The 16,240-nt window shown below is 45.1% G+C and overlaps 1 protein-coding gene across 7 annotated transcripts in view; it reads left to right on the top strand.

The window, feature by feature from the left end:
- Positions 1-16,240, top strand: part of LOC112260173 (neurexin-1a) — a 495,882-nt gene that overhangs the window by 170,367 nt on the left and 309,275 nt on the right. For 4 of the 7 annotated variants that reach the window (XM_024435100.1, XM_024435108.1, XM_024435117.1 and 1 more), the window contains exon 1: positions 2,129-3,352. The exons of the other annotated variants lie outside the window; for them this stretch is intronic. In XM_024435100.1, the coding sequence (XP_024290868.1) occupies positions 3,055-3,352 (298 nt within the window). In that variant the 5' untranslated portion in view covers positions 2,129-3,054. Of the gene's footprint in view, positions 1-2,128; positions 3,353-16,240 lie in introns of those variants that run through there. 7 annotated transcript variants of the gene reach the window in all.

Raw genomic sequence — 16,240 nt, 5'->3', positions numbered from 1 at the left:
TGGCTCCGCCAACCACCCTGTGCGCCCCCCCAAAAAATATTTTTGGGGCTGCCTCTCGTGCTTCCTTCGTGGTCGCGAACCCTGGTGTCATCGCTGTTCCTCCCTCGCTGCCTCCGTCTGCTCCCATGGAAGTTGATCCCTTCCGGCCAGGATCTCCTCCCACGTCCAGGATCCCTTACCATCCAAGATATCCTCCCATGTCCAGAATGTCTGCTCCTCCTGGCCACGCTGCTTAGTCCGTTTGTGGTGGGATCTTCTGTCTCATTCGTTTAAAGGTGGATTGGACCAAGGTGCAGCGTGGTAGGCGTACATCTTTCTTTTATTGATGACACCAAAAAACAACAAATACAAAATGAAAGCACAGTTCTGTAGGGCTGGAAAGCAACAGTAAAAAAAACAAAAACAAGATCCCACAAACTAAAGGTGGAAAAAATGCTGCCTAAGTATGATCCTTAATCAGAGACAACAATAGACAGCTTCCTCTGATTGGGAACCGTACCCGGCCAACAAAGAAATAGAAAAACTAGAATGCCACCCAAATCACACCCCAACCTAACCAAATAGAGAAATAAAACGTTGCTTTAAGGTCAGGGTGTGACAGGTGATGGAATGAATGATTCTGTGTTAGTGCTCTGGTGATGGAATGAATGGTTCTCTGTTAGCTCTGTATTAGCTCTGTGTTAGCTCTCTGGTGAGGGAATAAATGGTTCTGTGTTAGCTCTGTATTAGCTCTGTGTTAGCTCTCTGGTGAGGGAATTAATGGTTCTGTGTTAGCTCTGTGTTAGCTCTCTGGTGACGGAATGAATGGATATGTGTTAGTGTTGTGTTAATTAATGGTTCTTTGTTAGCTCTGTGTTAGCTATCTTGTGATGGAATGAATGGTTCTCTGTTAGCTCTGTATTAGCTCTGTGTTAGCTCTCTGGTGAGGGAATGAATCTCTCTGTGTTAGCTATCTTGTGATGGAATGAATGGTTCTCTGTTAGCTCTGTATTAGCTCCGTGTTAGCTCTCTGGTTAGGGAATGAATGGCTCTGTGTTGGCTCTTTGTTAGGTCTCTGGTAAGGGAATGAATGACTCTGTGGTAGCTCTGTGTTAACTCTCTGGTGATGGAATGATGGCTCTGTGTTAGCTCTTTGTTAGCTCTCTGGTGATGGAATGAATGGTTCTGTGTTAGCTCTGTGTTAGCTCTGTGTTAGCTCTCTGGTGAGGGAATTAATGACTCTGTGGTAGCTCTGTGTTAACTCTCTGGTGAGGAAGTGAATTGTTATCTGTTAGCTCTGTGTTAGCTCTCTGGTGTGGGATTGAATTACCCTGTGTTAACTCTCTGAGGGAATGAATGGGTTTCTATCAGCCAGGCAAGCAAGGCTGACTTCAGCACCCTCCCTGTGGACAGCTCTCCACCTTTTGCCAAGCTATGTGTGTGATCCACATCCTTCCTTCAGTGGCATACCCCATTTCCCTAATGTTTGGCTGGGGCTGCAGATGGTCTGGAAATTGTAGTGCGATCTCAGAGTAAAGGAGAAAAGAGAGCAGATTAGTTTTTTATTTTGTTCCCTTTGAAGCTGCAGCGTGGATAAGTGTGGATGGGGTCGTTAAAGAGCTCCGTGATTGGCTGCTGAGAAGCCATCTGGTCGGCCAGCCAAAACAGCTAGAACTCCCCTGGATGGGAACCGTTGGACTGTCGGACCGTACTGCTAGGATCTTATTGTCTTTCTCTACATGACCACTCTGATGAACTTCACCAGTCCACCCAAGAGAGAGAGAGTGATAAAGAGGGCGAGAGAGAGGAGAGAGGGAAATAACAAAATCCAGCCTGAATAGATGTATCGTTCCCTGCTTTGTGTTGCTCTGGCTTCCATTCACTGCCCATCATTTTGTTGGTCCGCGTAGCAGTTGATAGAAAGAAAGAGATAACGAGAGATGGAGCCCCACATCCCCTGCTTATTTTTCACGCAAGTAGGCTTTTCTTCTGTAATGCACTCTGGCTCCACTGATTCGCTGTGTGGAGCCTGGTAATTTGCATAGACTCTCCCCCTCCTGCTACACTGCAGGCTGTCGGAGCTCCCCCCCCTTCCTCCCTCTCTTCCTCCCTATCTCTCACTCTCTCCCTCTCCTTCTCTTGTGCACGTCTTGCTGAAACTGTGCTCGCTCGCAGTTTCTCAGCCTGAGTGTGTGAGTGGCTCCGTAATGCAGACCAGCCGCTCTCTCTCAGGTGCTGCCGCGTTGTTGCCTCTCCACTGAGTCTTGCAGAGAGTGTAGAGGGAATCTCTAGGAGCGTGTCTTGATACCCGTCGCAGGTGCAACCATTATAGTACCATCCTCTCGACGTTGCAGCTGCAGCCCACCACCACAGGCAAATGAGAAAGCGTTACTTCGGATTCACTCAAAATCTTTTGGACATCCTCTGAAAACATACAGGAGGGACATACAGGAGGGTAAACTTGGAAGGAGGGAATGTTATATTTGCTTTGATGAAGAAGAATATTTTGAAACTCTATATATGTGGTGTTTTTTACCTCAGATTCCGAGGCTGAAAAATCGATGTGGATTTTCTGGAGTATTCTCATTTTTGGAGGGGAGAAAAGTATGCATTTGATTCTGTGAGCTCTTCTTCGCAGAAGAAAGAGTGAGCAAAAAGGAGAGAGAGTGCGAGCGAGGAAGTGTGTTAGGGGAATTGGAGCAGTGTGGGATTTCTTAGACCCTGTTTGAGGAGTGTGTCCTAATTTCATGAGTGCATATTTCTTCCTTCTCTCTCATTCTTTCCACAATGATTGATCATACTTCTCCCACAGTCCCCTTGGTATCCTTGCAGATTTCCTAAACTACCGTAAAAACAGCAAGAAAGTTCTCTATTCTCTTCTCCAGCTCATTGACTCTTTTCTGCAGTGGATTTTCTGTGGATTTGTTGGTCAGTCTGCAGTGTTTGTCCTGGGGCTTGTGAGTGGCGAGAGAGAGTTGGGCTGGCAGGGCACTAAGGGGACTATGGGCCGTCGGGCTCATCACTAAGGTCCCAAATCTTGATACTCAACTTTCCTTGCTGGCCTCTCAGGGAATCATGTTGGGAGGCTGGAGGACACAGCAATCCCCCACCCCCCAACCCTCGAGGCCCAGGCAGGACCCCCTCTGCTGGGACTTGACCTCGTCTGTCTTCCTTGTCCGCTTGGTTCTCTGGATGACTGCTCTAGCCCTGGGGTGTGTGGCCGGATCGGGTCCTGACTCGGGGCCACCAGGGGGGGCCACAGGAGCAGTGGAGGGCCTCCACCACATTCACCTCAACCATGGGGGCAAGTGTCACCATTCCGTGCCTATTGCCCTCCATAGATGGCCTGCCGCCTTGCTACGAGCAGGCCACAGTAAGTATCCTTGTACTCTGACCATAAACACAGCGCTCTGCTCTGTATGCCAATTAGCAGAGGCTTTTATCCAAAGCCATTTAAAATAGTGTGTCCATACATTTTCCTATGGGTGGCCCCAGCGAGAATCGAACCCATGATCCTGACAGTGCAAGCTCTACTTCACTTAGGCATACAGAACCACAATGAATGACACATGCCGTCACCATCTCCCTAAGCTCTTTGGGGGGAGTTTAATTTGGGTCCCTGAAGGCTCTTTCTACTTCTTTACAGCCCAATTACTGGGATGAACTTGTTGTCTATTGAATATGTATTATATTTTTGGTCAATGTATTTAAATATGTATAATACTTATTTTTGGTTTTATTTGGTGCTCAGCTTTTTGTATTTCACGTGCCACTACAGCTGATTGGATATGGTTTTATTGTGGTACCTTGCAGCTCTTTTCATCATAATCAAGTCCAGGTTCTGGCGTGAGCTACTTGTCTATTGGAAACATAATTGATTTCATTTGCAGCAATACAATAATTATAGTTTCCTTGAATCGTTTAATGTAGCCTACTTCATCTGTCCCTCTATTCCATTTTTATTTGTCTCTTTCTCTCCATCTCTCTCTGACGTAGTTAAACTCCATCCCTCCATCCCTCTTTGGTCTGCCTCGGCATAGTTCCCTCCCTCCCTCCCTCCCTCCCTCCCTCCCTCCCTCCCTCCCTCCCTCCCTCCCTCCCTCCCTCCCTCCCTCCCTCCCTCCCTCCCTCCCTCCCTCCCTCCCTCCCTCCATAGCGTCTCAGATTAGCCCTATCCCTCTCTCCAGATGTCTGTGGTGCGGCGGCCACAGCCAGATTAGACAGGATTACAGTGTATGTGGCGTGGCGTGGCGTGGCGTGGTCGAAACATTCACTGCTGGCCCCCTTTGGCCGATAGAGTGTGTAGATATTGCACTCAAGTAGACATGATGAACTAAACTAAATGGTTCAACGTAATGCCACAACGGGTTTTATTGTTCTTTTCACCATAGAGGTTTCTCCTTTTTGGTTCTATAAAGTACCATGCTCATAAGGTTCTAAATAGAACCTGCATGGTCCTACAAAGAACCCTTTCCTAAGGTTCTATTAAGAACCATTAAAAAGGTTCTATAAACTGTAGGACAAAAAAGGGTTCTGCTACGGTTACAACCCTTTTTGGTGCCTTCAGAAGTATTCATACCCCTTGACTTATTTCACATTTTTTGTGGTACAGTCTACATTCAAAATGTGTTAAATATAATTACCCCCCTGTTGTTCCTTGTAGAGAATCTGTTAATCGATGTGTGTGTATGGGCTAATAACAGAAAGACCTAAAAAAAAATCATCTAATATTATTTTTGTATTTTTTGGAGATACTTGAAATGGTCTTAAAAATCTAAATCAAATAGCAAAATGATCCTTGGTGTGACCTAAGGAGTGGATCCTTTTTTTCAATTTTCGCCTAAAATGACACAAATCGAACTGCTCAGGACCTGAAGCAAGGATATGCATATTCTTGATACTGTTTGAAAGGAAACACTTGGACATTTGTGAACATGTGAAATGAATGAAGGAGAATATAATGCATTAGATCTGGTAAAATGTAGATTTTTTTGTCCCATCATCTTTAAAATGCAAGAGAAAGGCCATACTATAGCTATTCCAGGTTAGGCGCATTTTAGATTTTGGCCACTAGATGGCAGCAGTGTACGTGCAACGTTTTAGACTGATTAAATGAACCCATGTATTTATGTTCAAAATGTTGTATCAAGACTGCCCAATTGTGCCTAATTGATTCATTCATACATGTTGAAGTTCATAACTGTACACTCTCCTCAAACAATAACATGGTATTATTTCACTGTAATAGCTACTGTTTTATTATTTTTTTATTTCACCATTATTTAACCAGGTAGGCTAGTTGAAAACAAGTTATCATTTACAACTGCAACCAAGATAAAGCAAAGCAGTGCGACACAAAAAACAGTTACACATGGAATAAGCAAACATACAGTTAATAACACAATAGAAAAATGTCTATATACAGTGTGTGCAAATGAGGTGAGATAAGGGGGGTAAGGCAAAATATTTACAATTTAGCAAATTAACACTAGTGATAGATGTGCAGAATATGAATGTGCAAGTAGAGATACTGGGATGCAAAGGAGCAAAAAATAATAATAACTGTATGGGGATGAGGTAGTTGGATGGGCTATTTACAGATGGGCTAGGTACAGATGCAATGATCTATCAGCTGCTCTTGCAGCTGGTGCTTAAAGTTAGTGAGGGAGAAATGAGTCTCCAGCTTCAGTGATTTTTGCAATTTGTTCCAGTCATTGGCAGCAGAGAACTGGAAAGAAAGGTGGCCAAACAAGGAATTGGCTTTGGGGGTGACCAGTGAAATTTACCTGCTGGAGCGCATGCTACGGGTGGGTGCTGTATAGCGACCAGTGAGCTGGGATAATGTGGGGCTTTACCTAGCAAAGACTTATAGATGACCTAGAGCCAGTGGGTTTGGCGATGAATAAGAAGCGAGGGCCAGCCAACGAGAGCATACAGGTCACAGTGGAGGGTAGTATATGGGGCTTTGGTGAAAAAACGAATGGCACTGTGATAGACTGCATCCAGATTGCTGAGTAGAGTGTTGGAGGCTATTTTGTAAATGATATCGCCGAAGTCGAGGATCAGTAGGATAGTCAGTTTTACGAGGGTATATTTGGCAGCATCAGTGAAGGATGCTTTGTTGCAAAATAGGAAGCCGATTCTAGATTTAATTTTGGATTGAAGATTCTCAATGTGAGTCTGGAAGGAGACTGTGCAGTCTAACCAGACACCTAGGTATTTGTAGATGTCCACATAAGTCAGAACCGTCGAGAGCAGTGATGCTGGACAGGCGGGCAGGTGTGGGCAGCAATCAGTTGAAGAGCATGCATTTGGTGTTACTTGCATTTAAGAGCAGTTGGAGGCCACGGACAGATTTTCCAAAGAATGGCCAGAAAAATACAATGGTATCGTCTGCATTGAGGTGGATCAGAGAATCACCAGCAGCAAGAGCAACATCAATGATGTATACAGAGAAAAGAGTCGGCCCGAGAATTGAACCCTGTGGCACCCCCATAGAGACTGTCACAGAGGTCCGGAAAACAGGCCCTCCGATTTGACACACTGAATTCTGTCTGAGAAGTAGTTAGATAGATATATAGATATAGGTCTGTAGCAGTTTGGGTCTAGAGTGTCTCCCCCTTTGAAGAGGGGGAGGACCGTGGCATCTTTTCAATCTTTGGGGATCTCAGACGATACGAAAGAGAGGTTGAACAGGCTAGTAAAAGGGGTTGCAACAATTTTGGCTTATAATTTTAGAAAGAGAGGGTCCAGGTTGGCTAGCCCTGCTGATATGTAGTGGTCCATATTTTGCACCTCTTTCAGAACATCAGCTATCTGGATTTGGGTGAAGTAAAAATGGGGGAGTCTTGGGCAAGTTGCTGTGGGGGGTGCAGTGCTGTTGACCAGAGTAGGGGTGGCCAGGTGGAATGCATGGCCAGCCGTGGAAAAATGCTTATTGAAATTCTCAATTATCGTGGATTTATCGGTGGTGATAGTGTTTCCTAGCCTCAGTGCAGTGGCGAGCTGGGAGGAGGTGCTCCTATTCTCCATGGACTTTACAGTGTCCCATAACTTTTTTGAGTTTTTGCCGCAGGATGCAAATTTCTGTTTGAAAAAGCTAGCCTTTGCTTTCCTAACTGTGTATATTGGTCCCTATCTTCCCTGAAAAGTTGCATGCCACTTGGGCTATTCGATGCTAATCCAGTACGCCACAGGATGTTTTTGTGCTGGTCAAGGGCAATCAGTTCTGGAGTGAACCACAGGCTATATCTGTTCCTGTTCCTGTTCCTTATACAATTGTTGAATGGGGCATGCTTTTTTAATATTGTGAGGAAAGCACTTTTAAAGAATAACCAGGCATCTTCTAATCAAATCAAAGTTTTTTTGTGACGTGCACCGAATACAACCTTACAGTGAAATGCTTACTTACAGGCTCTAACCAATAGTGAGAAAAAGGTATGAGGTGAACAATAGGTAAGTCAAGAAATAAAAACAACTGTAAAAAGACAGTGAAAAGCAGTAGAGAGGCTATATAGAGTAGCAAGGCTACATACAGACACCGGTTAGTCAGGCTGATTGAGGTAGTATGTACATGTAGATATGGTTAAAGTGACTATGCATATATGATGAACAGAGAGTAGCAGTAGCGTAAAGAGAGGTTGTGGTTGGCGGGACACAATGCAGATAGCCCGGTTAGCCAATGTGCGGGAGCACTGGTTGGTCGGCCCAATTGAGGTAGTATGTACATATGTACATGAATGTATAGTTAAAGTGACTGTTTATGTATGATGTGTATATAGGATAAACAGAGAGTTGCAGCAGTGTTGGTGGTGCACACAATGCAAATAGTCCGGGTAGGCATTTGATTACCTGTTCGGGAGTCTTATGGCTTGGGGATAAAAACTGTTGAGAAGCCTTTTTGTCCTGGATTTGGCACTCCAGTACTTCTTGCCATGCGGTAGTAGAGAGAACAGTCTATGACTGGGGTGGCTGGGGTATTTGACAATTTTTAGGTGATGCAACCAATCAGGATGCTCTCGATGTTGCGTCTATAGAACCTTTTGAGGATCTCAGGACCCATGCCAAATCTTTTTAGTTTTTTTGAGGGGGAATAGGCCTACAGGATTCAACCTCGGCAAAGTTGGCCGAGGTTGGAGTAGCCAGGAGGAAGGCATGGCCAGCCGTTGAGAAATGCTTGTTGAAGTTTTCGATAATCATGGATTTATCGGTGGTGACTGTGTTACCTTGCCTCAGTGCAGTGGGCAGCTGGGAGGAGGTGCTCTTGTTCTCCATGGACTTTACAGTGTCCCAGAACTTTTTGGAGTTAGAGCTACAGGATGCAAATTTCTGCTTGAAGAAGCTGGCTTTTACTTTCCTGACTTCCCTGAACAGTTGCATATCGCGGGGTCTATTCAATGCTATTGCAGTCCGCCACAGGATGTTTTTGTGCTGGTCGAGGGCAGTCAGGTCTGGAGTGAACAAAGGGCTATATATGTTCTTAGTTCTGCATTTTTTTACAGAGCATGCTTATCTAACATGGTGAGGAAGTTACTTTTAAAGAATGACCAGCCATCCTCAACTGACGGGATGAGGTCAATATCCTTCCAGGATACCCGGACCAGGTAGATTAGAAAGGCCTGCTCGCAGAAGTGTTTTAGGGGGCGTTTGACAGTGATGAGGGGTGGTCGTTTGACTGCGGATCCGTAGCGGATACAGGCAATGAGGCAGTGATCGCTGAGATCCTGGTTGAAGACAGCGGAGGTGTATTTGGAGGGCCAGTTGGTCAGGATGACGTCTATGAGGTTGCCCTTGTTGACAGATTTAGGGTTGTACCTGTTGGGTTCCTTGATGATTTGTGTGAGATTGAGGGCATCTAGCTTAGATTGTAGGACTGCCGGGGTGTTAAGCATATCCCAGTTTAGGTCACCTAACAGAACAAACTCTGAAGCTAGATGGGGGGTGATCAATTCACAAATGGTGTCCAGGGCACAGCTGGGAGCTGAGGGGGGGTCGGTAGCAGGCGGCAACAGTGAGAGACTTATTTCTGGAGAGAGTAATTTTTAAAATTAGTAGTTCGAACTGCTTGGGTATGGACCTGGAAAGTATGACATTACTTTGCAGGCTATCTCTGCAGTAGACTGCAACTCCTCCCCCTTTGGCAGTTCTATCTTGACGGAAAATGTTATAGTTGGGTATGGAAATCTCAGAGTTTTTGGTGGCCTTCCTAAGCCAGGATTCAGACACGGAAAGACATCAGTGTTAGCAGAGTGTGCTAAAGCAGTGAGTAAAACAAGGAGGCTAGGGAGGAGGCTTCTGATGTTGACATGGGGACATGCAGGGCCTGGGTTTACCTCCATATCACCCGTGGAACTGAGGAGGAGTAGTATGAGGGTGCGGCTAAAGGCTATCAAAACTGGTTGCCTAGAGCGTTGGGGACAAAGAATAAAAGGAGCAGATTTCTGGGCATGGAAGAATATATTCAGGGCATAATGCACAGACAGGGGTATGGTTGGGTGCAGGTACAGCTGAGGTAAGCCCAGGCACTGGGTGATGATAAGAGAGGTTGTATCTCTGGACATGCTGGTTGTAATGGGTGAGGTCACTGCATGTGTGGGAGGTGGGACAAAGGAGGTATCAGAGGTATGAAGAGTGCTGGCTGGCTGTGCAGAACAATTTATGCATCCAACTAGGGGCTCCATTGTAAACTAAAACAATGGTAACTAACCTGAACAACAGTATACAAGGCATATTGACATTTGAGAGAGACATACAGCGAGGCATACAGTAATCGCAGGTGTTAATTGTGAGAGCTAGCTAAAACAGCAGGTGAGACAACAACAGCTAATCAGCTAGCACAACAACAGCAGGTAAAATGGTGTTGACTGGTGCACTTCACAAAATAGTCATATGGAAGGAAAATTACGTGGATATATTGAAGCAACATCTCAAGACATCAGTCGCAAATGGGTCTTCCAAATGGACAATGACCCCAAGCATACTTCCAAAGTTGTGGCAAAATGGCTTAAGGACAACAAAGTCAAAGTATGGGAGTGGCCATCACAAAGCCTTGACCTCAATCCTATAGAACCTTCGTGGGCAGAACTGAAAAAGCATGTGTGTGCAAGAGGCCCTAAAAACCTGACTCAGTTACACCAGCTCTGTCAGGAGGAATGGGCCAACATTCTCCCAAGAGAATGTGATGAACGAAATAAAAGCTGAAACAAATCATTCTCTCTACTATTATTCTGACATTTCACATTCTTAAAATAAAGTGGTGATCCTAACTGACCTAAGACAGGGAATTTTTACTAGGATTAAATGTCAGGAATGGTGAAAAACTGAGTTTAAATGTATTGGCTAAGGTGTATTTAAACTTCCAACTTCAACTGTATGCAAGGGATAATCAACTCAGGGCTGTGTTCTATGGAAAAGAGTGAACAATGTGGAAAGTGTGTTCCACGACTCGTTAGCGAAACGGACCTTGGACGGAATTGAATTATTTTACAGAGAACACAGAGCTCCAAGTTGAATATCCCTTCTATACGATCGCTGTAATTTAACACATTAAATTGAAAGGGCTTCGTTGGCATAGGAAACGTATGTTTACATTGCCAAAGCAAATTAAGTAGATAATTAACAAAAGTGAAATAAAGAATAAAAATTAACTGTAAACATTACACTCACAAAAGTTACAAAATAATACATACATTTAAAATGTCATACTATGTCTTTGGACAGTGTTGTAGCAATGTGCAAATAGTTAAAGTTCAAAAGGGAAAATAAATCAACATAAATTTGGGATGTATTTACAATGGTATTGTGGCAACAGGTCATGATTCTCACTGCTGTGATTGCACACAGGTATTTCACCCAGTAGATATGGGAGTTTATCAAAATTTGATTTGTTTTTAAATTCTTTGCGGGTCTGTGTAATCTGAGAGAAATATGTGTCTCTCTCTCTGTGTGTGTGTGTGTGTGTGTGTGTGTGTGTGTGTGTGTGTGTGTGTGTGTGTGTGTGTGTGTGTGTGTGTGTGTGTGTGTGTGTGTGTGTGGATACCGTTTTAGGTTGAGCTTGACAGTTTGAAGAGGTGAAACATTTTCAGAGTGGCATTGACGTTGAATATGAATGTGTCCTGGATTCAGTCAGCTTGGTTAGCTGGAGGGATGGAAAGGAGAGCAGTGGTAAGGAGGAGGAGGAAGAGAGAGAGGAGAAGGATGTCGAATGGAAAGGCGAGAGAGAAGAAGCAGGTCTGAGAAGAGGATGGAGAAACAGGAGATTGTAGAAGTTTGTAGAATCATGTGGATACATTTGTTGGGGAGATGGAGAGGTTTTAGGTTGATGAGGTTGAGGATGGGTGGAGGAGAGGTTGAGGGCTAGATGGGATGTTATAAGATGTAGAGGGGGAGATGGGAGGAGGAGGAGGTGAATTTGGAGGTAGATGGGGAAACGAGAGGAGGAGGGGGTGGAGAGGTAGAGGGGGAGATGGGAGAAGATGGAGGAGTGGTTGAGGGGAAGATGGGAGGAGGAGGTGGAGGAGAGGTTTGGGGGAGATGGGAGAAGGTGGATGATAGGTTGAGGAGGAGGTGGATGAGAGTTAGAGGGAGAAGGGAGGAAGAGGAGGTGGAGGAGAGGTAGATAAGAAGTAGAGGATGAGGAAGATGAGTTGGAGGAGAGGTTGAGGGGGAGATGGGAAGAAGAAGAGATGGTGAAGAGGTTGAGGGGAAGGTTGGAGGGGGAGGAGAGGTAGAGGGGGACATGGGAGAAAGACGAGTTGGATGAGAGTTAGACGGAGAGATGGGAGGAAGAGGTGGGCATGGGAGCAAGAGGAGGTATAGGAGAGGTGGAGAGGGTAGAGAGGGAGAGATGGTAGGAGGGGGATGGCAGGAGGAGGAGATGGATGAAAGGTAAAGGGGAGATGGGAGGAAGAGGAGGTGGGGGAGGGGTAGAGGGGGAGACAGGAGGAAGAGATTGTGGAGGAGAGGTAGATGGGGAGATGGGAAGAGGAGGAGGTTATTGAGGGGTAGAGGGGGAGACGGGAGGAAGAGAAGGTGGAGGAGAGGTAGAGGGGGAGATGGGAGGAGGGTGGAGGTGGATGAGAGGTAGAGGGTGAGATGGGTGGAAGAGGAGGTGGAGGAGATGTAGAGGGGGAGATGGTAGGAGGAGGAGGAAGATGAGAAGTAGAGGGGGAGGTAGGAGGTGGTAGAGGAGGAGGTGGCAGCAAGGTCACCCTTGAAACAAGTCAGTATTATATGTCCAACCATGGCTGAGTACATCAGGAGGTGATTTGGATACTAGACACTAGGGAAAAAGTGTGCACTGTTACTTTCAGGTAGGTTTCGGTTTTGCTTGGGTGATGTGGACGGCGATGGCGGATGTGTGTAATCAAGACGATATGGAAGGTTTCTGTAGGCTACACACTAACATATTGTTATAATCACTATCAAAGACGATAGTGAAGATTTATGTAGGCTACCTTCCATATCTTCTTTTATGTTGATTATATGAATGTGTTAGTGTGTGTGTAAACTACAGAAACCTTCCATATCATCTTGGATAATGATTATATGTTAGACAAGCCTGACAGTGAGGATGTTCATGAATGAGAAATGGTAGACACACTGGTAGACACAATGTCTGACACACTGCCTGGCGCGAGGACAAAGCTTGTTGCTCTTTTTAGAATCCCCTTTGCCTTTTTCTAAATCCAGAAGTGCTGCACTGGGGTTTAATTAGCATGTTCTCAGTCACACACACACACACACACACACACACACACACACACACACACACACACACACACACACACACACACACACACGGAGGGAGCTTTTCACCTGCACCAATTAAAAATGTTCAGATCCTTTCCTTACCTTCCTGGGATTTTATAATACATTATCCCCCCCACATTTGTAGTCTAGTCACTGTTGTGTTCCTATTGAGCAACAGAAGCAAGGCCTACTGTTGTTCTCTCGCTCTATCGATTATTGTATCGTTCTCTCTCTTTTTTAACTGAATTTTATTTCACTTTTATTTAACCAGGTAGGCCGTTGAGAATAAGTTCTCATTTACATCTGCGACCTGGCCAAGATAAAGCAAAGCAGTGCGACACAAACAACAACACAGTTACACATGGAATAAGCAAACATACAGTCAATAACACAATAGAAAAAAAAGTATACATACAGTGTGTGTAAATTAGGTAAGATTAGGGAGATAAGGCAATAAATAGGCCATTGTGGCGAATAATTACAATTGAGCAATTAAACACTGGAGTGATAGATGTGCAGAAGATGAATGTGCAAGTACAGATACTGGGGTGCGAAGGAGCAAAAAAAACAACAGTATGGGGATGAGGGAGTTGGATGGGCTATTTACAGATGGGCTATATACAGGTTCAGTGATCTGTGAGCTACTCTGATAGCTGGTACTTAATGTTAGTGAGGGAGATATGAGTCACCAGCTTCAGTGATTTTTGCAGTCCGTTCCAGTCATTTAAAGCAGAGAACTGGAAGGAAATGCTGCCAAAGGAGGAATTGTCTTTGGGGGTGACCAGTAAGATATAACTGCTGGAACTTGTGCTACTTGTGGGTGCTGCTATGGTGACCAGTGAGCTGAGATAAAGTGGGGCTTTACCTAGCAAAGACTTATAGATGACCTGGAGCCAGTGGGTTTGGCGACGAATATGAAACGAGGGCCAGCCAATGAGAGAGTACAGGTTGCAGTGGTGGGTAGTCTGTGGGGCTTTGGTGACAAAATGGATGGCACTATGATAGACTGCTTCCAATTTGCTGAGTAGAGTGTTAGAGGCTGTTTTGTAAATTACATTGCCGAAATCAAGGATCGGTAGGATAGTCAGTTTTACAAGGGTATGCTTGGCAGCATGAGTGAAGGATGCTTTGTGGCGAAATAGGAAGCTGATTATTTATTTAATTTTGTATTGAAGATGCTTAATGTGAGTATGGAAGGAGAGTTTATAGTCTAACCAGACACCTAGGTATTGGTAGTTGTCCACATATTCTAAGTCAGAACCATCCAGAGCAGTGACGCTGGACGGGCGGGCCGGTGCGGGTAGCAATCGGTTGAAGAGCATGCATTTAGTTTTACTTGGATTTAAGAGCAGTTGGAGTCAACAGAAGGAGAGTTGTATGGAATTGAAGCTTGTCTGGAGGTTTGTTAACACAGTGTCCAAAGAAGGACCAGAAGTATACAGAATGGTGTTGTCTGCCTAGAGGTGGATCAGAGACTCATCAGCAGCAAGAGTGACATCATTGATGTATCCAGAGAAAAGAGTCGGCCCAGGAATTGAACCCTGTTGCACACCCATAGAGACTGCCACAGGTCCGGACAACAGGCCCTCCAATCCGATTTGACACACTGAACTCTATCTGAGAGGTGGTTTGTGAACCAGGCGAGGCAGTCATTTGAGAAACCAAGGCTATTGAGTCTGCCGATAAGAACGCGGTGATTGACAGAGTCGAAAGCCTTGGCCAGGTTGATGAAGACTGCTGCAGAGTACTGTCTTTTATCGATGGCGGTTATGATATCGTTTAGGACCTTGAGTTTGGCTGAGGTGCACCCATGACAAGCTCGGGAACCAGATTGCATAGCGGAGAAAGTACGGTGGGATTCGAAATGGCCTGTGATCTGTTTGTTAACTTGGCTTTCGAAGGCCTTAGAAAGGCAAGGTAGGATAGATATAGGTCTGTAGCAGGTTGGGTCTAGAGTGTCTCCCTCTTTGAAGAGGGGGATGACCGCAGCAGCTTTCCAATCTAGGGGTTGCAATTATTTCGGGCGGATAATTTTAGAAGGAAAGGGTCCAGTTTGTCTAGCCCTGCTGATTTGTAGGGGTCCAGATTGTGCAGCTCTTTCAGAACATCAGCTATCTAGATTTGGGTGAAGAAAAAATGGGGGAGGCTTGGGCAATAGCTACTGTGGGTGCAGGGCTGTTGACCGGGGTAGGGGTAGCCAGGTGGAAAGCATGGCCAGCAGCAGAAAAATGCTTATTGAAATTCTCAATTATTGTGGATTTATCGGTGGTGACAGTGTTTCCTAGCCACAGTGCAGTGGGCAGCTGGGAGGAGGTGCTCTTATTCTCCATGGACCTTACAGTGTCCCAGAACATTTTGGAGTTTTTGCTACAGGATGCAAATGTCTGTTTGAAAAAGCTAGCCTTTGCTTTCCTGTGTATATTGGTTCCTAACTTCCCTGAGAAGTTGCATGTTGCGGGGGCTATTCGATGCTAATGCAGTACACCACAGGATGTTTTTGTGCTGTTCAAAGGCAGTCAGGTCTGGAGTGAAACATGGACAAGGGCTATATCTGTTCCTGGTTCTACAATTGTTGAATGGGGCATGCTTTTTTTTTTTTTTTTTAAGATTGTTCAAGATTGTGAGGAAAGCATCTTTAAAGAATAACCAGGGATCTTCAAATCAAATCAAAGTTTTTTTTGTCACGTGCGCTGAATACAATAGATGTAGACCTTACAGTGAAATGCTTACTTACAGGCTCTAACCAATATTGCAAAAAAGGTATGAGTTGAACAATAGATAATTAAAGAAATAAAGAAACTGTAAAAAGACGGTGAGGAAAGCACTTTTAAAGAATAACCAGACATCCTCTACTAACAAAATGAGGTCAATATCCTTCCAGGATACCAGGGCCAAGTCGATTAGAATGCCTGTGTTCTAGGGAGCGTTTGACCGTGATGAAGGGTGGTCGTTTGACCACAGACCCATTATGGATGCAGGCAATGAGGCAGTGATTGCTGAGATCCTGGTTGAAGACAGCATAGGTGTATTTGGAGGGCAGGTTTGTTAGGTTGATATCTATGAGGATGCTCGTGTTTAAGGAATTTGGGTTGTACCTGGTAGGTTCATTGATAATTTGTGTGAGATTGAGGGCATCAAGCTTAGACTGTAGGATGGCCGGAGTTTAGGTCACCTAACAGCACGAGCTCTGAAGATAGATGGGGGGCAATCAAATCCCATATGGTGTCCAGGGTACAGCTGGGGGCAGAAGGTGGTCTATATAAAGTGGCAACGGTGAGAGACTTATTTCTGGAAAGGTGGATTTTTAAAAGTAGTCCAGTCGTGATGGATCGGCGGGGCTCCATATCGGCAATAAAAAGGGTCCAGGCCAATTGGCAAAATAGGTATTGTAGCCCAGGGAGTGGCTGATGGACCTCTTCAGCTAGAGTTGGGCCTAGCATAGGCTAGATCCAGGCTAATTGGTGCTTGCTTCGGGACAGAGACGTTAGCCAGGAGTAGTCACTCGAATAGC

The sequence above is a fragment of the Oncorhynchus tshawytscha genome, linkage group LG01 (assembly GCF_018296145.1).
Source record: "Oncorhynchus tshawytscha isolate Ot180627B linkage group LG01, Otsh_v2.0, whole genome shotgun sequence".
NCBI classification, from domain to species: domain Eukaryota; kingdom Metazoa; phylum Chordata; class Actinopteri; order Salmoniformes; family Salmonidae; genus Oncorhynchus; species Oncorhynchus tshawytscha.
This window is presented reverse-complemented; position numbering and strand designations above follow the sequence as displayed.